General features: G+C 35.7%; 1 protein-coding gene across 1 annotated transcript in view; it reads right to left on the bottom strand.

The window, feature by feature from the left end:
* LOC150089365 (DIS3-like exonuclease 1) overlaps positions 1–25,481 on the bottom strand; it is a 280,186-nt gene that overhangs the window by 104,569 nt on the left and 150,136 nt on the right. The window contains exons 11-15 of the mRNA XM_090389957.1: positions 20,858–21,006; positions 17,211–17,402; positions 14,291–14,393; positions 8,891–8,985; positions 6,612–6,777 (exon numbers count right to left, since the gene is read on the bottom strand). Coding sequence (XP_090246083.1) covers positions 6,612–6,777; positions 8,891–8,985; positions 14,291–14,393; positions 17,211–17,402; positions 20,858–21,006 — 705 coding nt within the window. The remainder of the gene's footprint in view (positions 1–6,611; positions 6,778–8,890; positions 8,986–14,290; positions 14,394–17,210; positions 17,403–20,857; positions 21,007–25,481) is intronic.

Genomic DNA, 25,481 nt, shown 5'->3' with positions numbered 1-25,481 from the left:
ACCCGCTGGCTAAAGGCAAATTTCTGCACATCTATCTTTCCTCGATCTGAATTTATGCCCTCAGGTGATTATTCTGAGCAAGGGGAACAATCCCCTCGGCATTGAGCATGCTCAAACCATTCAAGGCTTTATACACCTCTATCAGATCACCTCGCCGGTGCCTAGTCTCCAGACACTGTAATTTGCAAAACTTAAGCCTTTCTTCATAAGAGCAACCCTTTGTTCCATTCACTAATCTTGTTTCCCTTCTCTGTACTCATTCCAGCAGCTCTACATCCTTCTTGAAATGAGGCCTCCAGACCTGTATACAGTACTCTAAGTGTGGCCTGACCATTGCCTTATACAAGGGAATAATCACCTCCTTATTCCTGCTAGAAAAATTCCTGTATATCATTGACAACACACAATGAGCTAGTCTTGCAGCCCATCTGCACTGCTCAGAGAACTTCATATCTGCCTGCACAATTACCCCCAGGTACTTTTCATTCTCTACCACTGTCAGTGAGTACCACAGAGTTGATACATTGCTCTGGGGTTGCTGTTTCCCCATATGTAGTACTTTACATTTGTCAATGTTAAACTTCATTTGCCACCTCTCAGCCATCTGCTCAACCTTTCCAGATCCTGTTGCAGCAGCATAGCATCAGTAGTGTCCTTAACAACCCTGCCAACCTTTGTATCGTCTGCAAACTTGGACATTAAGCTTGATATACCATCATCAATATCATTTATAAATACAGAAAACAATAATGGACCCAACTCTGAACCCTGAGGGACTCCACTAATGACATTAGTCCATGATGGGCAGTGTCCATTGATTACCACTCTCTGTCATCTCCCCCTCAACCATCCCTTTATCTATAGCAGCAATTTGCCTCCAATGCCACACTGCTCCAATTTGTGCAGCAGTCTTCCATGTGCAACAGTATCAAAAGCCTTTCTAAGATCCAAATATATAATATCAAAGTTATTCCCTGCATCCAGTTCCTTTGTGACTGCATCATAGTATCCAATCAAATTGGTCAGGCAAAACTTTCCCTTAACAAAACCATGCTGTGTCCGAGCTATAACTGAAGTCTTGTCTAGATGATCCTACAGTGCTTCTTTAACCAGTGCCTCCATTAATTTTCCTGGAACAGAAGTTAAACTCAAACTAAAGTTAAACTTGTGTCAGCCTTTGATCCTCCTTTGTGAATTGGGGTCACACTTGCACATCTCCAGTCTATGGGTACCACCCCTGAGTCCAAGGAAGTTCTCACAATTATGGCTAAGGGTCTGCTTACTTCCTTTGCTGCCTTCTTTAATATAACTCGATAGATTCCATCCACCCCAAGTGCCTTTCTTGTGTTTATCTTCAACAATTTCTCCTCCACTTTACTCTCAGTTATTACAAGATTATCTAGCTTATTGCCAGAGTTGAATACACCTCTGGCATTCCCCTCCCTGAATAACTCCTCATGTATGAATGTTGATGCAAAATATTTATTTAGTTTGTTAGCTACTTGAGCCGGATCATCAACAGTTGAACCATCGATATCACGTGGACCAATCTGATTCATCCCCTTCCTTCTAGAGTTTACATAAGTAAAGAACTCTTTGCTGTTTTTTTTTTTTGCATCCTTTGCCAAAGATTTCTTGTAATCTGCCTTCGCCTGCCTAACCTCCTTTGTAACTTGGTTACAGATCAGCTTATATCTATCATAGGCTTCTCTGTCACCCATTAATTTATATGTATCCCATGCATTTTTCTTCTCTGCCATATGTCTTATTAGTTCATCTGACATCCATTTAGGCCTAAACAGTGAACAATATTTCTTAGTGGTATGTAAAGCCTAGTAGCTTCCAAGATAAGTTCTTTGAATGCTTCCCATTTAGAATTTGCTGTTGATAACATTAGCATTAGTAGAGGCATTTGATGCAAGAAAGCAAGCTTATGCAGCATCAGCCCAAAAAAAAAAAAAACCCACTTCCACTTCACCCCTCTATTCGTTCAAAATACCTGTCCAGCTGAGCCTTAAACTTATTTAGGCTATCAACCTCCACCACAAGGGATGGAAGTCTGTTCCACCAACCAACCACCCGCTGGCTAAAGGCAAATTTCCGCACGTCTATCCTACATCTGTCTTTCCTCAATTTGAATTTATGTCCTCTCAAATGATTATTCTCAGCAAGAGGAAGAATTCCATCAGCATTGAGCATGCTAAAACCATTCAAGATTTTATACACCTCTATCAGATCACCTCGCTGGTGCCTAGTCTCCAGACACTGTAATTTGCAAAACTTAAGCCTTTCTTCGTAAGAGCACCCCTTTGTTCCATTCACTAATCTTGTTGCCCTTCTCTGTACTCGTTCCAGCAGCTCTACATCCTTCTTGAAATGAGGCCTCCAGACATGTATACAGTACTCTAGGTGTGGCCTGACCATCGCCTTATACAATGGAATAATCACCTCCTTATCCCTGCTGGAAAAATTCCTGTATATCATTGACAATACTCCATGAGCTACTCTTGCAGCCCGTCTGCACTGCTCAGAGAACTTCATATCTGCCTGCACAACCACCCCCAAGTCCCTTTCATTCTCTACCACTGTCAGTGTAGTACCACAGAGTTGATACGTTGCACTGGGGTTGCTGTTTCCCATGTGTAGTACTTTACATTTGTCAATGTTAAACTTCATTTGCCACCTCTCAGCCCATCTGCTCAACCTTTCCAGATCCTGTTACAGCAGCATAGTGTCAGTAGTGTCCTTGACAACCCTGCCAACCTTTGTATCGTCTGCAAACTTGGACATTAAGCCCGATATACCATCATCAATATCATTTATAAATACAGAAAACAATAATGGACCCAACACTGAGCCCTGAGGGACTCCACTAATAACATCAGTCCACGATGAGCAGTGTCCATTGATTACCACTCTCTGTCTTCTCCCCCCTCAACCACCCCTTTATCCATAGCAGCAATTTGCCTCCAATGTCACACTGCTCCAATTTGTGTAGCATCATCAGTTGGTCCCACTGTATAGAATTTAAATACTGGGTCCTTTATGAAAGCAAAAACCCTTCCCTTACCCCTGATGGTAGTTACCTCTTTGAGTCAATCCCACTTCAGCACACTGTGATCACTGCCACCTAGTGGTTCATTTATCTGCAGATTCTTAATGCATGAAGAATCACTACTGATAATCAGATCAAGAGTATTACTTCCTCTAGTTGCCTCCTGAACATGCTGATATAGAAAACAATAGAAATATCCAATAAATCCACAAAAGCCTTGCTAGTGTGTGAGTGACCAACCCACAAATTCCAGTCAATATCTGGGAAATTAAAATCCCCCATTATAAGACTCTGATTTACTGGCCCACTCCTGTACAGTTTCTTATTATACTCATCAGAGGCATTAGGCCTATAGCACACTCCTACTCTCAATTTTGATCTCCCAATGATTAGGTCACACCAAACTGACTCGATGCTGCACAGTCTATCCTGTCGGTACACATTGTACTCCCCAAATTCCAGTTCTGCATTCCTTATATCTGTGTGACACCACGTGTCTGATATTCCAATCTGCCTTTGATGTTTCCAGCAATACCTCAAATTCATCAAATTTATTTACCAAACTCGTAGCATTGGTGTACACGCAAGTATACATGCATCTGTTCCTATTCTTAGCTACCCTAACACAACCCATGTGTTTACTTGTACCGCAATGACCAGCAGTCTCTGAAATATCCTGCATCTTGTTTTCCAGGCTGCTGCTCATTCCAATAGATGCATTGCAATAATCACTTTCACCTCTGCCAGTGGCTACTGTTAATCTATTAGTTTTTGTATCCCCCCAAGCTACCAGTTTTCCAACTCACCTAACACTGCATTGATAGCATCAGCAAATATTCTTGCACCTTTTCTATTTAAGTGTATTCCATCCCTGTAGAAGCAGTTCTCTCCTGTTAATAAGTACAGACCAGGCTGAAAAAAATTCTACCCCTTGAGCCTTGCACAATCTTTCCAGGGCCGAATTGATCGACAAGGCTCTCATCATATACTCACTCCTATCGTGTCTGGGCAGAATTACCCACTTATCAGATCACTTCCTACCCTACCAGATGCTCAGACAAATCCAGAATATGGATGCCGACCTAGAGAAATTTGCTGTTAACCGATGCTATATACAGGATTCTGGACCCCACACATCCCACACCCTCCAATCACTCAGCACAGACAGAGGGCGTCATCAAAACCATCTGGTCACATTCAAATTCACCCAATTCTCTCCAGTAAGGAATAGTCAATGAAGGTCCGGACAGTCTGCATAACAAATAGCCTTCTCTTCATCGCATCCAAGCCAACACGCCTTGCATTCACCACTAATGCTCCGGTTAATTACTGAGCATACCAGGGAAGGAGCCAGTGGTATGTGCATCAAATGCCTATGTTTATGCTATTCTCTCACACAAACTGCTAAGACAAAAATCAGAACTTTCAAGTGTATCGAGTGTCATTTGGTTTATTAATTTTAATGTCAGCTACACCAGTTTTATTTAATGTAATTTTGTTTAATGTCATCTTAATATTTTATGTAACCTAATGCCATTATGTATGTCATTGTATCATCTTATTTCATTTAATGTCTTATGTCATTTTATGTTATTTCATTTAATTGTTTAATGTCCTATATCACTTAATGTCAATTTATTTATTTTTGTAATATATCTGGTTATCATCTGTATAAGAGTCAATCCCTGGGTTTTTAGCCGTGAAGGGACATTGCAACACTATCCAATCTTGTAACTGTTACAAAATTGAAGGCGGTGCAATAAAAGATCCCCCCCCCCTCTCTCTCTCTCTCTCTCTCTCTCTCTCTCTCTCTCTCTCTCTCTCTCTCTCTCTCTCTCTCTCTCTCTCTCTCTCTCTCTCTCTCTCTCTCTGTGTGTGTGTGTGTGTGTGTGTGTGTGTGTGTGTGTGTGTGTGTGTGCGCGCGCGCGCGTGTGCGCGCGCGCGCCATACCACCGGAAGGATTAATATTCTTGACTGTCATTTCTCAAGACTCAACGACCATAAAAAATCTTCAAGTTAAGAGGTCACTAGATAGCAATGTCCATGTTTTGTTTTGGAAAATAATGAAGGAAATTATTGTTACATGGGTAAACAGAAGAGTAGACACCATTCAATTTAGTGAAGCTGGTGAAATTCCTAAGGGATAATATACTAAAAGGATATTTCAGAAAATAATTCAAAAGTACTATATACCATTTCATATTTTTTTTCAAAAGATATAACACAAGGGTGAGGACCCAAAATGAAGAGAATCCCTTCATTCCCCTCACCAATCTTGTTGCCCTTCTCTGTACACATTCAAGTAAATCTACATCCTTCCTAAAATGAGGCCTCCAGACCTGTATGCAGTACTCAAGGCGTGGCCTGACCATTGCCTTATACAGAGGGACAATCACCTCCTTTTCCCTACTAGCAAGATTCCTATATATCATTGACAAAACCCTATGACCTGCCCTGGCAGTCTGTCTGCATTACTCAGAAAACTTCATATCTGACTGTACAATTACTCCCAGGTCTTTTTCATTTTCTACCACCTTAAGTGTTGTACCACACAGTTGGTACGTTTCTCTGGGGTTACTTCTACCCATATGCAGTACTTTGCATTTGTCAAGGTTAAACTTCAGTTGCCACTTCTTAGCCCATCTGCCCAAATTATCTAGATCCTGTTGCAGTAGCACACTGCCATTATTGTCATTAACAACCTTGCCAACCTTTGTATCATCTGCAAACTTCGACACTAAGCCTGATATACCTTCATCAATATCATTGATAAATATACAAAACAACAGTGGACCCAACACCGAACACTGTGGGACTCCACTAATAACATTAGTCCACGAAGAGCAGCACTCACTGATTACCACCCTCTGTCTTCTCCCACTTAACCATCCTTTAATCCATTCTAGCAACTTACCCTTAATACCATTCTGCTCCAATGTAAACAACTCCATTTCTAAAGGACACAAGGAAACAGAATTTTATTACAGTCTCAACAGAAAAATAACATATAGAATTCATCTCATAGTCTATGGGAAACAAAAAAAAAATTTCAGTTGGAAAATCAGAAAAACATGCTGTTTACACTGACTTATTTCGGGTTGAAAATACAGCTTTTTCAAATGTCAAAGACTTCTGTACCACTCTGTACATAATTTTTATTAAATAAAAATACTAAAATTAAGAAAATATAATTATAGCAAAATATATTACAAAATAAATGAAAAAAATATATCTACTAAAGACAGCATCATTCAGTTCACATCAACATCAAAAGGTCAATAAATAATACCATACAAAAGTAAGTGGATGTTGAATAATACTTAGAATTTAAGGTTTAGAGGTAAAGCCAGTAATATTTGGAGTCACACAAAATGAGAATTTCCTAAAAGCTATGGGAAAATAATGTCTATCCATTTAGTCATTTCTTTTCTTTCCAACTTTCCAAGATATTACAATAGCAATTTTCTTAACTGAAAAAAATATACAGAAACAAAGATTAGGTATATTATACAAAAATTATTCTATGCATTAGATTAAAAATTCATTCTTAATTTACCTGTTTAAGCCACATATTTTTGATATAGCATCTTGAAGCTGAACTTTCAAATTCAAACTCGGGATCAACTGTATCTATCTCTAAACAGCCAACTTCCTGTCTATTTCGCCTTAATGTCCGAGCTATGTCAGTCAGTTTAACAATGGCTTGCTTAAGTTCAATGATTCTAAAAGGTATAAAAAAATAAAGGAAATAATTAAGTAAATTAAAATAAATAATCACTGTCAAGAAAAGTCAATATTATGATTAATAATACAAAAGTTTGTTAAAAATTATTCATAAAGATATTCATTTAAAAATATTCAAAATTATTCATAGATATGAATACATGTTGTATGCATACTAAAAGAAAAATGCACTTTTTGCTGATGACTATAAAGCTGACAAAAACAATCCAAGGAACCATTCTGTGCTACTATTTTTAGCACTTTCATTGCAACAGCTTTTTTTTTATTGTAATAGCAAACAAAATATGTTGGAATCTATAGTATCATGTATGGGTTGAGGAGCAAAAAGATACTTGTTTATGTTGGACTTGAACTGCCATAGAGAGAGAAGGGGGAAGGCCTAGTTTTTCTAAAGCAGAAAATCGGTGTGTGATATGCTTGTGCTAAGAAAGTTCGGAAATCATAGTTTCCTCAGTAAAGATATGCGATCTTGTCTAGAAATCCACACGTTAAAGATTACTATGGGAACAGCAGATTCTTTTATGCAAGAAATAAGACAGAAATAAGTTTTAAAAGGATATAGTTAACAACCAAGTTCTCTTCTACCAAATGGAGAAATACCTGGAAATTGGTATTTAAACCAACAACAGTCGCAATGGCATATGGCATGTACCTGAGGGGGGGGAGGGTAATTTGAAGTAACTATCAAAGTGATATAAATATGGATTTTAATACTTCTTCAGCATATTTTTGGCTTCTGGTCTATACCTCCAATTTTGTTTGAATCTGAGAAGGATGTCCATAAAAAATCAGATCTAAGCATTTGACATTCTGCATACACTAACTGTGCCATGCTGCACACATTGCAACACAGGCACAGTTGCATATGTTGAGGACATAACAACAGCAATTTTAGTAACTGAAAAAATACAGTGTTGTAGAGGGAAGTAAGCTCCTAACCTTTATTTTTTGTTTGGATTTCATTATCTTACATGTCACTGTCTCGGTCTGGAGTGTGTTAGTTGAATTATAATTTCCTGGTGGATAATGCAATTTCGATTAAAAGTTTTGATTAATGATAAGACTATTGTTATGGATTACATTCTGCACAACTGATCATTTAAGTGAAATTCTTGTTTTAACTTTTGTAAAAGGTCTTCTTGCCACTTTTTCAGTACTAGTATTAAGCTAGCAAAGCCTGGAATGCAAAATACAGCAGTTGCTAATGGGGATGTTGATATGGTATGAAATTTCTGAATACATCAGCACTTCAATTCTGAATGCAGCTAAGACTATCAATTTCATTTGCAGGCTGATCATTTTTATTTGCAGTCTGTTTCAGACATATATTATGTACTTGATCAGAAAAATTCAATCAAATGCAGAAAAGTAGGGGGAGAAAATCTGGCTCTCAAATTATTTACATTTTTAAAAAAATTCTTTAAGTTTTTGTAAATATTTTTTAAAACAAAGCATATAATGAAAAACCCATTACAAGACTTTTATTTTAAAACTTATTTTAAAACCTTTAAAAATGTTTTCCATATATACTAAAATATATTCCATAGGATATCCTGTGCACTTTTTACGTTCATAAAAATATCTTCTAGCTGTTGTGATGATTTTTAATCTTATTTAATGTTAATTTATAATAAATAAATTAATAATTATATATATATATATATATATATATATATATATATATATATATATATATATATATATATATAATTTCTTCTTATATTCATTATACTGTCAAGATAATGAATATATTAATAAGTGATCAATTTTTAAATTACTGACTGCCTTTATTCCAAACATTTCCATGGCTCACTGAGGACAAATGCATGCATAAGCTTGACTTTTGGCTATGCATCTGCTATTAAGGAAATGGTGGTGAATGTCGGAGAAGGTGTAGGCACTATGCACAATAGGATTTGTCAAACTGGAAAATGGAATATAGTGTACTATCATAACCAATAACTAGATCAATGGCTTAATATGAATATTTCTTCACAGAGAATGAGACGTAAAGAACTGATATTTTATACTTTTTAATTGCATACTTCTATTCAACTGCAAATTCTTTAATTACAAAACAAATTTACTAACTCTGAATTAGAAGCTTTAGCTTGGCATTGATGCAACTCCAGAAATGACTCATCTATCTCATCAACGCAATCTTCATTTAATAATTTTTGGGCATCCTGAAATTAAACAAAAAAATTTGTTATTAAATAAATAAGTATTCCACACTCACACTGTTTTAAGTGCTTATACAATTTCTGTTTTTCATTCGATAAATACAGAACACAGTATCCCAATTTTAAGAGACTGCAAATCTACAAAGATTACTTGTAATATGAAAAACTACTTTACAATATACATAGAGACCATGTGGAATTTTATATCACAAACTAACTGTGTAAAAATTACATAGCTAATGGAATTACTCAAATTTCAAACATATGGCTACTTCACAAGTAAACTGAGGCAGCCACAGCATTGCCAACCTTCTACATTCTGTAAATATTCCTATTTTTCAAGAACTCAGATTTCCTGGTTTTCTGTATTATGCACATTATTTATTTCCTCCATATAATATATCAGTATGAGTGGCATTTTAGCCATTCATAACTGATATATTAATTAATATTAAGCAAACTGATGCAAGGAAACCAGGAGTATTCTGTGTTAGCCTTAAAAAATAAATAAATAATTTGGCTCCATCCAAGTATCTATTAAAACTTTTCTTAAATTTAGGTCTTTTTTTTTTTTTTTTTTTTTTTTTTTTTTTTTTTAGAAAATCAAAGCAATCACTAGCATTTATTATACAATCCTATTTTTTAATTCATGACCAATGTGTGAGTTTTCATTGCACACTATAATATATGCTTTCAGGAGTTAAGCAACAGACTGTGTGCCTTACTGGTAGTTACAATGAGATTCAAAAAATACATCCACTTCCCCCTAAAATCACTCATTTATAACCAATGATATATTAATTCACACTTCCTTTTGTTCTGAAAACAGCTGAGCTTATTATTAACAATTCCTAGAATTTAGTATCAAGAATTGGAACCTTTAAAAAAAAGCAATATAAATGGGAAAGTGCTTAAAAGAGAGTAAAAATGCAAGGTACTTCAGAGGATTGACTACTGGACCAGAAGAAAAGAGCATTAAAAGTGAGATAGTGCTATACATGGGAGTGTTAAAATGGGAGTTTACTGTAATTTACTTCAGAGACTGAGTTTACTGTAATTTACTTCAGACTCAGAAGCCTGCTGAAAGCAAAGCTGAATGGAGGGAACGCAGTTAAAGCGATAAACACCTATGTAGTCCCAGTGTTAACATACTCCTTCGGGATCACAGATTGGACAAACGCTGAGATGGAGGATATCATCAGAAAGACAAGGACAACGATGACCAAGAGCTGCAGGCACCGAAGTCAGCCATGGAGAGACTGACAATAGCTCAGAAAGAGGGAGGAAGGGCCCTGATAGACCTCACTGAGCAACAGAAGACAGTGATAGTTAACCTGAAGGATTACTTCCAGAAATGCACAGCAGCACTCCAGCAGGCCATAAGGAAGATAGACAAGAAGCTAGAAAAATGGGCAGAGAAGATTCTCCATGGCAGACACTACAATGATCTCCATCAAGATCACATAGATAAAAAAATGGCTTCCGAAGCATGGCTCACGAGTGGAACATTCTTCCCCGAGACTGAAGGATTCCTGCTCGCCATCCAAGACCAGGTAATCAACACCAGAAACTATAGAGAATACACTGCCAAGGAGCCAAGTGTCAGATGACACAAGTTGACAATGCCACCTGGCCTCAGAAACGGTCCAACGTATTACTACAGGATACAAGGTAATCACCCAGACTGAGTACACTCGTAGACATGACCAGGTAAGGGTAATACATCAGAAACTAGCAGGGAAATACCAGTTGATCAAAGAAAGTGAACCGTATTACAAGTACAAACCCCAGGCAATACTAGAGACTCCAACCCACAAGCTGTACTGGAACCGCACCATAATAACAGAGAAGGCAATCCCACATAACAGACCAGACATAACCCTTGTCGACAAGAAGGTAAAGGCTACCTATCTGATTGACATAAGCAGTGCCCAAAGCTGGCAACCTCCAGAAAACCCATAAGGAGAAAATCAGGAAGTACATGAACCTAAGACTGGGGATCAAAGAGATGTGGCATATGCAACAAGTAACTACCATCTCAATCATCGTGTCAACCACCAGTATGGTGCCAAAGACCATACATAACAGCCTAGCAGCAACAGCTCTCCCAGCTAACACCTACAAAGAATTCCAGAAAGTCGCAATCCTGAACACCCTGTAGGATAGTCAGAGTTCCTCGAACAACCATAACACCAGACATAACAACCACCCTGTCTACTTGGTAGCAATAACCGTCATGGGTTAGAACTTCCCAATCAAGGAGAAATAATATAACAGCAAAAACAATAATAATAATAGTAGATAGACCCAGGTTTGGCAGAAGCAAATGTGTCTCCATCACACTGGAAGACCAGTGTAACGATAATGATAGTAATAAATTAAAATAATAATAATAAACATCACAAAAGTCGCTTCAGTGGACCTACCTCACTCAAGTTCGAAGTGATGCCATCTGGTGTTGCTTCAAAGAACTAACACTACCATTGGATGTAAGATGAAGCTAAACAGGTCCACTTCCATAGATGAATGATGATGTCAAAGAGAAGTAATAATCATACTGCATCAAGTGTGGTGCAGGATAAAGTCACTCGCATTCAGGCATTAGGCAGAGGACTGGTTTGAAAAGTCAGAGAAAAAATGCTGAATTTGCAAGGAACTCTTCCAATATAGTTCCGTTTCTGGTGCCATGTCTGTCTGGCATGTGACTATGCCACATTGGCTATTGGCAGTTCACATCTGCAACGACTATAATTTTAGCGTTGGGAAGGGTGTCAGCAGCCAGTTGGAGGTATCTTGTGGTGAAGGTGATGTCTTCGCCCGGGCGACAGTAGAGGGCAATAACATAAAATGCCCCCATAGCTGTGGTCACGGTAATATCTGGATTTCTGACCACGACTGTGACCCAAGGGGTGTCGTCTTTGAATTGTACTATCTTGTAAGGATGGTTGGGTGGGAGACGACAGAGAGTAATCAATGAACACTGCTCTTCGTGGACAAATGTTATTAGTGGAGATCCCCAAGGTTCGGTGTTGCGCCCATTGTTATTTTGTATATTTATCAATGATATTGATGAATGTGTATCGGATTTAATATTCAAGTTTGCAGATGATAAAGGTTTGCAGGGTTGTTAACGATAGTAAAGACAGTATGCTACTCCAACTGGATCTAGATAAGTTGGGAAAATGGGCTGAGAAGTGGCAACTGAAGTTTAACATTGACAAATGCAAAGTACTGCATATGGGTAGCAATAACCGAAGAGAAACATACCAACTGTGTGGTACTACACTCAGGGAAGTGGAAAGTGAAAAAGACATGGGGGTAATTGTGCAGTCAAATATGAAGTTCGCTGAGCAGTACAGATGGGCTGCCAGGGCAGGTCATGGAGTTTTGTCAATGATATATAGGAATTTTGCTTGCAGGGACAGGGAAGTGATTATCCCATTATACAAGGCAATGGTCATGCCACACCTACAGTATTGTGTACAGGTCTGGAGGCCTAATTTTAGGAAGGATGTACAGTTGCTAGAACGAGTAAAAAGATTGGTGAGGGGAACAAAGGGGTGCTTTTACCAAGAAAGGCTTAAGTTCTGCAAATTGCAGCACCTGGAGAGTAGGCACCTGCAAGGTGATCTGATTGAGGTGTATAAGGCCTTGAATGGGTTGACCAAGGTGAATGCTGATGGGATTGTTTAGACTAATAGCCTAAATAAATTTAAGGCTAAGCTGGACAGGCATTTGGAATGAATGGAGGGGTGAAATGGGAGGGTTTTTTTTTTTTTTTTTTTTTTTTGGCTGATGCTGCATAAGCTTGCTTTTTTGCATTGTATGCCTCTACAAATGCTAATGCTAACAGTTAGGCAAGATCTTGAGTACTGCATAAATCTGGCAGCCTCATGTGGATCCATTGGAACAAGTTTAAAGAAGGGCAATGAGATTAGTGAGGGGAACAAATGGGTACTCTTATTAAGGAAGCCTTCACAGTTCTACAAATTGCAGCATCTGGAAACTAGGCACCTACAAGGAAATCTAACTGAGGTGTTTAAGGATCTGAATGGATTGAGTAAGCTAAATGTTGATGGCATCCTTCCTCTTGCTCAGCCAACACCACATAAAGAGGTATAAATTCAAACTAAGGAAGGGTGGTTGCAGTACAGATATGTAGAAATTTTCCACCAGCCAGAAGGTAGCTGATTATTGAAACTTCCATCTGGTGTAGCGGAAGTGAGTTTTGAATAAATTCAAAGAAAAACTAATAATTTGGTTGCTTTCTTGCATCACTTGCTTCTACTTATACCAGATTTTCATCATTTCCAAATATTAGTTCATTCCCTAAACTTTTTGATCATATCTCATACATTATACTCAGTAATCACTGAAATATAACCAACCAACTAATGAACATGTTGAGCATTCCCGGACTGTTAACTGCTTGGATGAAATAGATTATGAAAGACATTTGGAGATATGGTTTACTCTGTTAACTGCATTGTAGAACACCAACAGTAGGCTGTGTGAAATTTGGATTTACCACAGCGACTAGTGGTAGGTCCAAATATCACACAACCTATTAACCTTATCCCATAGAAGTTACGTGAGATTGGGATCAAGAAAATTTTTTGGAAAAAGAGAGGAAGAGACTGAAGTCTAGATGATCTACAGCTGCACCATAGGACCTAAAGATATTCAATAAAACATTAACCCAACTAAAACACCACTGTCACTAGCCTGAAACATGCATATTAGGTCTAGCAGCTGATGTTATTTTTCTGCACTTACCTTTTGCAGCATGCAGATAAATTAAAATGAAATATGGTATAACCACTTCATGAAACCTCAAATTAAAAACACTCATACCATGAGTTGATTCATCACACTACACATCTCTCTCTCTCTCTCTCTCTCTTCCCCCCCTTTTCCATGGCTAGTTATCTTGGCATTGCTTTGTCAATCTGTGTATAACCTTACAATACTGGAATAACCCAACAGGTATACAATTTTAAATAAATTGCAGGGCAAGTAGCCTATCCTTCCTCCTCCTCCTCCAAAGTTGATGAAATTACTGATTCACAAATACTACACATGATGGCATGTGTATGTACCACCAGCAGCAAAAATTAATCTTTCATTACACTGTGATGGTTCATTTTTCACCATTGTGAAAAGGGATAATATTCAATTGTAACTGCAAACACATCAAAGTCACAAAAAGACTTATTGTTATAATAAACACTGCATCTTCCTATTCTGAATTGAAAGCAATAAAAGTAATATATATAAACCATATGAATTAAAAATAAAAGAAGCTTACCTCATAAGACAACTTATAGCTAGAACATATTACTGTTCGGCCAATCCAGGTATCTTTTACTTCATAATGATCATTAAGTGTCCACATAATACTCACAGCATATCTGGAATGTTTGCAATAATGCCACTGTAAGTAATAATACTCTTAATAATATGTAAAATATTTGTTTCATGAAATGTTACTTAAACCGGAGGGAATATACATGAAATTCTGAACATGCCCATATAGACCAAGTTCAATTGACTGGGCAAATAATACATAACGGTCTTAAAATAAAGGTATGTATTACTTTCTGTAATTAACTCTTGACATGGAGAAAGCTGGTTAAAAGACTGTCTGTTCTCTTCATGGAGAAAATTAGTGGCAGTGAACTCTAAAGAGTATCTCAGTTCCATAGTTCAATGATGCATTGGGCTAACATAATGCATTTCAATTGTCTGTTCGTAAGCACATCAATACAGCAATTTTTAAAAATTTGTATATAACCACAGGAAAATAAAAAAGCATCACAGCATTAAAAATGTTCATCTCATAGAGTTCTGTCATATGCATGATGTTGGAAGTTTGTAACTCCTCTAAAACCAAAGTTGTACACCAATGCTGAAAATCAATGTTATCAAGACTGAACTGTTGGTTCTTCTCCCACTTTGTATGATATTAAAAAGCAAAAGGAACTGTTACAGAGTGAAAAAAACCATAAAAATTCCTGCCATCTCAATGAAATTCGAACCCCAACCTTTTCCACATGGTACTAAAGGACAGCGATCATAATGCTTGCTGCAACAAAGATAATATGAGAAACAATAAAGGCAAGTTACTGCTCTGGATAAAAGATGGTTGAGTGGGAGAAAACAGAGAGTTGTTATTAATGAATACTGCTCTTCATGGACTAATGTTATTAGTGGAGTCCCTCCCCCAGGGTTCAGTGCTGGGCCCATTGTTTTTTTCTATATTTATTAATAATACTCATGAAGGTGTATCAGGCTTAATGTCTAAGTTTTCAGATAACACAAAGGTTGGCAGGGTGGTTAATGACAGTAATCAGCATAAGCTACTGCAACAATATCTAGAAAAATGAAGCAGATGGGCTGAGAAATGGCAGCTGAAGTTTAACTTTGATAAATGCAAGGTACTGCATAAGGATAACAGCAATCCCAGATTAACATACCAACTGTGAGGTACTACACTCAGGGTAGAGGAAAATTTCTGAGAATTTATCTCCATTTGATGTCTTCTGACCATATAAGAAGTTGATACATAATGTAATCTTCTCTTGGTTAAAATACATAAATATACTCAATGACAACAGGTACATGAACTGAAAGGATTTAGATATAAATATTAGATTATGTAATCAATATTATACACCTCCAATATTTATCTTAGTATAGCAAGATAACAGCAATTCCTGATAAGGCAAATTAGTGATTATATAAGTTTAAGGCAGATAAGGCAGATTAGCATACATAGATTATATAAGTTTAAAATGCTTAATGACCATAACCTTTTTTTGGTCTGCCAACAAACGAAAATAATCCTTTGTTACACTAGAGTATTTGTCAGTTCTTAATTTTTGTTACTGTTACAACAATGACCAATTCCACTAAACAGACCACTTAATGAAAATCATTAAAAATTTCATGTATTTACCTTGATCATCTCAGTCCTACATTTTTTTCTACCACTACAGCTGGTAATTAACATTTTGAGATGTTTAAATCAAAATCATGCAAGCAATAAATGGTTTGCTAAAGAAAACAGGTTAATTTCTTATACGTGCATGCATATGTGTATGTATGTGTGCATGCATTTAGTAATTTATGTTAAATTTTACAGCTTAAACAAATGACGTAACGATTAACTATGTCAGCATTTGAGTTATATGCTTTTTGAATAAAAGAGCATTTTAAAATCAAAAATCATATAAACAGTACAACAGTATACTGTGTTCAACAGTGTTAGCACCAGGAAGGAGAAAAGAAGCAATTAAATTACTGCAAAGATGAACAATAATGTCCCAAAATGTTAAAAATATTTTATAAAGATTTTTGAAGGTTTGAAATGTTGTCTCACTGCTAGCCAATTACACTGAACTTTAGGCATGTCTGTTGTAGATGCCACACAAATAAAAGATAAATTCTAAAATAACTGTATTGAAGTCAACAGATCAGATATTTTTTAAACTCAAAAATAAGTGGTTTATTTCATAAGTGAAAAAAACACAAGCCTTAAAAAACATTTAAAAGCTGTAAGTTAACTGTTAAACTTAAATGTTTTTTAAAGTTTAAATGATTCTGTCACTGAAGTAAATCGGTATTGCTTCTGAGTTGAAGAATTATCTCGGTTAATTTTAATGCAGTTATTTCTGGCATTTACCTTTTGTTTGTGCATGATCTGTAATATGGCCAGCAATAAACTAGCAGCATTATTAACAACATATATGTAAGTGCCCTTTCATATCCTTCAGTTGGTTTCCTACATAATGCCTGTTAAAGAACACAACACTACCTAAAATTTTGTAACTATAAAATAATTTAGAAATTATTCAAAGGATCAAGTGATTTATCATAAAACTTTGTAAAGCAATATGTCTCTACCTTATTCAATGTATTCTACTACATATTGAAATACCAGTTACTGGATTTTACTTCCTTTGAAATGCCAGTTACTGGACTTTTATCTCAACAAACAACTTCAACTGATATTTGATAAAATAGAACACTAGCACAATTAAAACTATATATGTCTAAACAAAATGTAAACTATATTCATATCTGCTTTGTGGTCTTATGTTTCAAATAGCACCAAATCTCAAGTTTATTATGACCAACAGTATTCATGAATCAAACTGTTTAAATAATATGAAAATATAAGTCACCTTGAAAATACTATAAGTCATTTTAAATATTCAAGTATTAACCTGTCTTTTCCTGCTAATAAGGAGCATAGGTTAGAACTCAAAGTATGGGGAAGCATGTCAAACCGACGATCGGGTAAATAAACTGATGTCAATCTAGTCCTTGCTTCCTGGTCAGTTAGTGAAAAAGGTACCACAAAATGAGTTACATCAGCAATGTGTACCCCTAATTCTATATCACCATTATCAAGACATCTGCAACAAAAAGAAAACAATTATCTCTTTTAACTGAAACCATAAAAATCCGGGTACTAAAGAAAAATCAAAAGAAGTAATGACTCAATCTTGTCTCATTCTTGAATTAATGTCAAAGAATAAAAAAATGATTTCAGTTTTGAAAAAAAAATTGAAATATATATATATTTATTTATTTCATATAAAAGATAGAATAAAAAAAGCTCCAGGACTGGATTTTTATATTTAGAATTAATAATTACACAGTAAACTTTTCAAAATAATGATTTGAGCCATTTACATGTTTGTTTGTTTGCATTGTCTATATAATAGCAAAAAAAGCTTCTTCAAGTCCATTTTTGAAAGTTTCTTGTGTTTGTCATAACTACCATAACTTTTGCTATACTGGAAAAATCATTGCCCCTTCGTCAAGTTCTTTTCTTTGGGAAAAAAATAAATATCAAAAGTTGCAAGATCAGGTGAATAAGATGTGGTGTATGGAAAGGTATTCAGAAATTACTGTTGCACAATGAGCAGTCAAATTACCACAAAGTAATTTCAATTCTTCCTTGTCCATAGATCAGGTCTCTCAACTGCTTAATGATTTTTAAATATCTCATCTTATTAACAGTAAGGATTCCTGATATAAATTCAAAATGAATTATGCCTTTAGTCAAAATATAATTCTAGTATAACCTTACATCAACATCTGTCAGACCTTTTTAATCCTACCATATACAAAATGCACATTACTGAAAATAAAATAACAGATGTATAACATTTGCCACTATTACTACATTATAGTATTAGAATGGCAAATGATGGAAGAAAACAAGCTTACATTACACAGCATCAGCAAACAAAAAAATAAAAAAAACACTTCCCATATCACCTGTCCATCCCTCTAACAGTTTGTCTAGTTTTTCCCTTGAATTTATTCAAACTATTCACTTCCACAATACCAGATGGAGGTTTATTCCAATGTTTAACTACCTGCTGGCTGAAGGCAAATTTCCACACATCTATCCTGTAACCATCCATGCTTAATTTGTACTCATGTCCCCTCATGCATATTGATTCAGAAAGAGGAAGGATACCATCAGTATTTAGCTTACTCAATCCATTAAAATCCTTAAACATCTCAATCAAATCTCTCATAGGCACCTAATCTCTAGATGCTGCAATTTGCAGGACTGAAGCCTGTCCTGGTAAGAGCAGTGTTTTGTTCCTCTCTGCACTCATTACAACAGTTACATTCACAACAATTATATTCTCACTTAACAGCATTCCCACTTTCAAAAGATTAAAAATATAAAAAGAAAATATAGGAGAAAAATTAAAATATTTTAAATCAGATATTTTATGATAAACAGTAAGTGTAAGTATGTATATATGGTATGTATGTATATTTTTAAAAAATTATCTTCAGGTATAAAAATAGTTAAAAAAAAATATTGTTTTATGAATTCCTTCTCCAATTTTATTATTTTTTTACCTGGATGGAGACATTCTTAGACATATGATTATTTAAAAGAAATGTATTCAGTATCAAAAAATAGCCTTACCCTGGAAAGGATTATATATGCAAATGATCAAATATGATATGAGTTAGAAGCAAAAATAACCAGGATACAAAGCTATAGGAGTGGCTAATAAGAAAAGAAGACTGGCTTTGTAAGATACCCCAGACCACACATATATGAGCAGCAGCATATACCTTGATGAAATCAGTTTGAATTCATCAAGTACAATGAGTACAAATAGTCATGAGTACAAATAGTCAGACTCAATGTAAATCAGACTCAATGAGACTGGTGGTCCACCAGGCAAATTACTATTCATGTTAGTAACAGTAGAGGCAAAATGATGTAAGGAAGCAAACTTATGCAGCATCAGCAAAAAAAAAAAAAAAAAAAAACACTATCTACTTATCCTCTGTAAATTAATATGTCCAATACTTTTTTAAAATTTATTTAAAATATTCACGTTTACCACTATACCCGCATCAGATGCTCCACGTGCCAAGCATTTCTATGGCCAAGCAATTTCTAAGCAGTCTCCAAAGTGTTCACCTTTAAAGGAACCAATTTTCTTTTTAGTTTGAGAATTAGTTCTTTTAAGTTTATGTAAAGCAACAGACTTCTTTTTTATAAGTAGTAAGCCAAATCAGGAAAGAAAAGACCTTTCTCTTTTATTTTTTATTTAGAGCAACCTAACCCAACACACACAGCTTGGCCAATCCTGAGCAAAAGAGCAATGGAGGCATTATTCCTGCCTCCACTACTCTTTTACTGTCACCGACCAACCTGATTATGACTCTTCTCAAGGTAAAAGGCAAAAAAGGGATCCGGGTCAATAGCATATCATCAGGCTTTCTTAACTTCATTCATTGTTGGATATTCTTGTGAACAAGTTATCTCATTTTTTATTCAGAAATGTTTGGAAATGCTTCGGGATCACCCAAGATGATACAGCAACTGCAGCCTGGAGATCTGATAGATGAAACAACAAAATCAAAACACTCAGAATCATTAATGACTAACCACTTTTGGTGGAATTCCTGTCAAAGTACTACCACATGCCACCCTGAATACCTCCAATGTGGGTATAGTGGTAAACGTGAATATTTTAAATAAATTTTAAAAAAGTATTGGACATATTAATTTACAGAGGATAAGTAGATAGTGTTTTTTTTTTTTTTTTTTTGCTGATGCTGCATAAGTTTGCTTCCTTACATCATTTTGCCTCTACTGTTACTAACATAGCAAATTGGGACTCATGAACATCTCAGAGAAAGAAATAGTTAAAAGAACTGACCAATCAAAGTCATGTATGCAAAAAGAATGCTAATTCAGAAAGATAAGAGAATTAGTACCCATACAAAACATAACAATTACTTTCAATACCCTAAACCTACCAGTAACAGTGAAAGCTGGTTATTTAAATTGCTGCATATGTCCATACATATCAAATCTCATCAGATGCTACAAATTCCAGAAATATGGGCACTCCCAAGTAACATGCTGAGACGCCACAAAATGCTGAAATTGTGGTTCATCTGAGCACAATCAAGTCAACAGCAACCACCTTATCTTTTATCCAAATTGCAAAGCAATCACCCAGCTTACTCAAAAAACTGTGATCTACAAAAAATAGGAAAGCAAATACAGAAGTACAAAACAGAACAGAGAGTAACCTAACAAGAAAAAAATTAATATGTCATGCAATCCATACCAAAGTGTACCTATGCACAAATGCAGCATACAAGTCAAATGACAGCTACTCGAACTGATGTTCCAATCCCTCATGATACCTCCATCACAGAATGGGTCAGGGCTACACTAAAGACTACACACTACACATTTAACATACAACTGAAGAAAAGATAGAAGAGTATTAAAATTAATCTTTGATAATAAGTTGAATTCTCAATGAGTCTAGTGATGGTAATAATAAAATTATCAGAAATAAATTACATAAGAGAAAATGCATCATCTACATCTGTGCATCCTTTTGGATCAATGCTAAATACTAAATGAGTACTTCGAAGGTCTCTTCTATTAGCAACTTCTTCTTCATCTACTTTCCATGGGTTATCACTGGTGTCAGCAGGAAGTTCGGCAAGCTGAAACAAAATATTAATTCTCAAAATATTCTCTTCCCTAAAAAGTTTAATACTTATACAGTAGATATCTTCTAAAAAATATACAACAGTACTTCAGAACTTCAAAGCCATAACACTTGACAGATTTTTAAAACTTCACAATTTCTGAAACCTAAGAAATCTTTCAATATACTCAGCCAACAAAAATGTGCACAAATCATCAACCACTTAGAAAGATTATGCTATGTTCCAAAGAAGTGGAACATAACATAATCTCTCTCTCTCTAACAACATACTAAACTGCCAAGTTCATGACCAAGAAAATATTGCTTCATTGTGCAATTTCCAGCATCACATTCCAAAATAATCATAATAATAATTATTATTATAATTATAAATATTATTATAACAATAACTACACATTTTCAAGTTTACATAAAGTACACTTTAAATAACAGTAACTGTTCATCAATTAGAAGTGACCAATAGGAGATATACATCAGTTTTATTCCCATCGATAAACACTATTTCTTGAAGTTACAGCAGTTTCCTATGATTATATATAATTATATACAACGATAGCATCACTGTATATTGAAAAATTTTCTCAGTTATTTAGATATAATAATCACCAAATACCTGTCTCAAAAGAGTGAGCTGTAAGTTTTTATTCAAAATTTAAATTAATTATAATTTGAATTGTAACATAAAATGAATTATTTGTCCATTTTGCCAAGCATATTATTAGAAACTCACACTATCATACACCATATATTGCTAAATTTAAAGATTGCTACAAAGAGCTTTGTATAATAAACAGATAAAAAGAAAAGACTTACTTGTTAATATATGTTGAAATCAATAATTATTTGTGTTGCAAACTGAATGAAGTATGTTATTTAACATAATTGTTTTTTTTATAGGGAAGTGGTAGCAGTAGTAATAGGAGTAGTGGCAAATGATGCAAGAAAGCAAGCTTATATAGAATCAGTCAAAAAAAAAAATACCCACTTCGCCCATCCATACTCTCCAAGAATTTGTCTAGTTCTGCCTTGAATTTATTCAAACCATCCACTCCCGCAACAGGTGGAAGCTGGTTCCAACAATCAACTGCCCAGAGGCTGAAAACAAACTTCCACACATCTATCCTACAACCATCCTTCCTCAACTTAAATTTATGCTCCCTCACATGCGTATACTTGCAAGAGGAAGAATGCCATTCATATTTAGCTTATTCAATTCATTCAAGGCCTTAAAACACCTCAATCAGATCACCCTGCAGGTGCCTAGTACCAGAAGCTGCAATCTGCAGAAATTAAAACTTTCTAAGTAAGAGCACCCTTTTGCTCCCTTCACCAATCTGGTTGTCCTCTCTGAATCCATTCCAGCAGATTTACATCCTTCTTAAAGTGAAGGATGTAATTATCTTGAGTATTTATACAATACTCAAGATGTGGCCTAACCATGTCCTTGTACAAAGTGAAAATTACCTCCTTATCCCTGCTAGCAAATTTTCTGTATATCATTGACAAAACCCCACGAGCTGTTCTGGCAGCACTGCTCAGAGAATTTCGTGTCCGACTTCACTGTCCGCCATGAAAGTTTCTGTTCTTGCACTGTGATTTATGCTTTGTTTATGTTAGAGCAATGGCTACCAATATACAGGATTAAAAATACAATTGATCGTTGACATGATGTGCAACAGTTAAGTAGCAAGTGGAAAGAGCTTTTGCCAACAGTTTGTTGATGGAAATAAAGCATGTCGAGTGCTGGAAATTGCAAGACTGAAGTCTTTTTGTGGTAAGAGTACATTTTGTGTTCATGACTAATCCATTCTGCATTCATTCAAAGAGATACACATACTTCTTAAAATGACACTTGATGTGGCCTAACCATTGACTTAAACAATAGGATAATCACCTATTTGTCCCTGCTGGCAAAATTCCTGTGTAATGCCACAAAAGGAATAAAATAAGAACATGATGAATCTAGTATTTTGTAACAGATCCACAAGGTTGCCAATGGATTTATCTGGCCATTTCTGTGAGCTAATTTGCTATGTGAAATCTGTTAACTATTAATGCCTGTGAAGTTTAAATGGTACATAATATTTAGGAATATAAATGTTAACAAGCCTTTTCAACATTGCATGATTTTTTTAATGGGTCACAAAGATAAATGAGGTACGTGCATTTTCCTTTAACAAAAAATAAATGCAATAATCGCCAGTTATAGTGATCACGTTTGCAAATTGAATTATTTTGATTCTAATAAACGGTGATTCTTATAAGTGAAAATCAATGAATATTATCCACAGGCTATAAAAATAAAGATATAAAGCACAAATTTATACTTTATTACCAATTAAATGATGCGTGAAAATTGGAAGAATATTATCCATAGTTTAGTAAAATAAAAATAAATTTTTATTTTCATTTTACAAAGCTTAATTAATATAGATATTAACTAAACACTTTGTAATATGATTATAATTTTATATAGTCACTTATTTTAGATTGCTTTAAATTATCACTACAAAGTCTATAGATTTTTCAATATTGTATAACTCTATATTCACAATCACTTGCACCAGTTTCTTCCAACGCTCTCCTCAGAATGGAGACAGCTTCACGAGTTTGCCGTTTTGTAACTGGAATTCGTTTGGGCTCATCTTCATTTTCCTTCTCCTTGGTGAAATTATCAGTAACAGACTGTGAAATTTCTTCTTCTGTTAAAACTGTAGTAACCCCATTTATAACAGATCGTACAAACAAAAAGGCCCAATAAACCAAAAACTCCAAATTGTTTTATGATTGTAACCTCTAGAAATGTGACCATCAGAAATGTGCTTTAGAAAAATATCACAGAGTCATTCAAAATTGATTCTTATAACGGAAGATGTAATTCTAATAAATGATGAAAGTGTAGTGCATTTTACTGATTTCAATTGGTTCTTTGAAATTTGATTCTCTAAAGCAGCTGATTCTAACCACCAGTGATCACTATAACCACCGCTTACTGTACATAAATAAAAAAATAGTCCATCTTAGTCCATCAATGGGGAGAGAGAGAGAGAGAGAGAGAGAGAGAGAGAGAGAGAAGTGAGAAGGTGGGCCAGTTTAAACATCTATATAGCATCTCTTTGCAGCAAGCCTGGCAGATTTCTGGAGGGACCTAGGTTGTGTAAAGGCTGGAGGAATAAACAGTCCATTTCTGCCTCTGCCAACTCCTCCCTAGGGTGCTTTGCCACAACAAGGAAACTGAGGGAAGGGGGATACTCTCTCCTTGTTCTGGCTTATAATGCTCCTTGGGCTATGCTGAATGGCCAGTGCTTCCTTAAATTTTCTCTTCCTCTAGCAGTTAGCATTAGTAGTGACATTTGATGCAAGAAAGCAAGCTTATATAGCATCAGCAAAAAAAAAACAAAAAAAAAAACAACGTCCCATTTCACCAAACCATTCCCTCCAAAATTCTCTCTAGTTCTTCTTTGAATTTAAGTTATCAACTTACACAATGACAGATGGAAGTTTGTTCCAGCAATCAACAACTTGTTGGCTAAAGGCAATTTCCTGCACATCTATCCTCAAGTTTAATTTATGCCCCCTGAAGTACATAATCTGAGCAAGAGGAAGAATACCAACAGTACTGAGCTTGCTCAAGCCATTCAAAGCTTTAAACACCTCAAACAGATCACTCCACAAGCATCTAGTCTGCAAATGCTGCAATTTGCAGAACTGAAGCCTTTCTTGGTAAGAGCACTTCCTTTGTTCCCCTCACAAATCTCATTGCAATTCTTTGTGCTCAATCCAGCAGCTGTACATCCTTCCTAAAATGAGGTTGCCACACCTGCATGCAAGAAGTGGCCTGACCATTGCCATATACAGGAATAAATGGATAGTAATCTCCTTATCCCTGCTAGCAAAATTCCTGTGTATCATTTACAAAAACCCACAAGCTGTCCTGGCAGCCTGTGGTGTATACCCCCAGGTGTTTTTAATTCTCTCCTACCCTGAGTCTAATACCACACACTTGGTACATAACTCTAGGGTTACTGCTACCCATATGCAGTACTTTCCATTTGTCAAATTTAAACTTCAGCTGCGACTTCTCAGTCAATCTGCCTAACATTTCTAGATCCTGTTGCAGTAGCATGCAGTCATTACTGCCATTAATAACCCCTCCAACCTTTGTATCTTCTGCAAGGTTGGACATTAAGCCTGATATATCTTTATGAATATCAATGATAAATATAGAAAACAACAATGGACCCAACACTAAAACCTGGTGGACTCCAACTAATAACATTTGTCTAACATTAGTCAAGGTCTTCTCCCAATCAACTATCCCATTATCCATAGCAGCAACTGTCCCAAAATGCCACATTGCTCCAATTCGTACAGCAGTCTTCCATGTTGCACATGGAAGAATCATTTTTACCTCTGCCTGCAACTATTGTTAATCTATTAGTCTGTGTATCCCCTTCAAGCAAGCAGTTT

The sequence above is a fragment of the Mastigoproctus giganteus genome, chromosome 2 (assembly GCF_048544385.1).
Source record: "Mastigoproctus giganteus isolate SK-2022 chromosome 2, ASM4854438v1, whole genome shotgun sequence".
NCBI lineage: Eukaryota > Metazoa > Arthropoda > Arachnida > Uropygi > Thelyphonidae > Mastigoproctus > Mastigoproctus giganteus.
The sequence above is the reverse complement of the archived record's forward strand: the minus strand, read 5'-3'. Positions and strand labels throughout refer to the sequence as shown.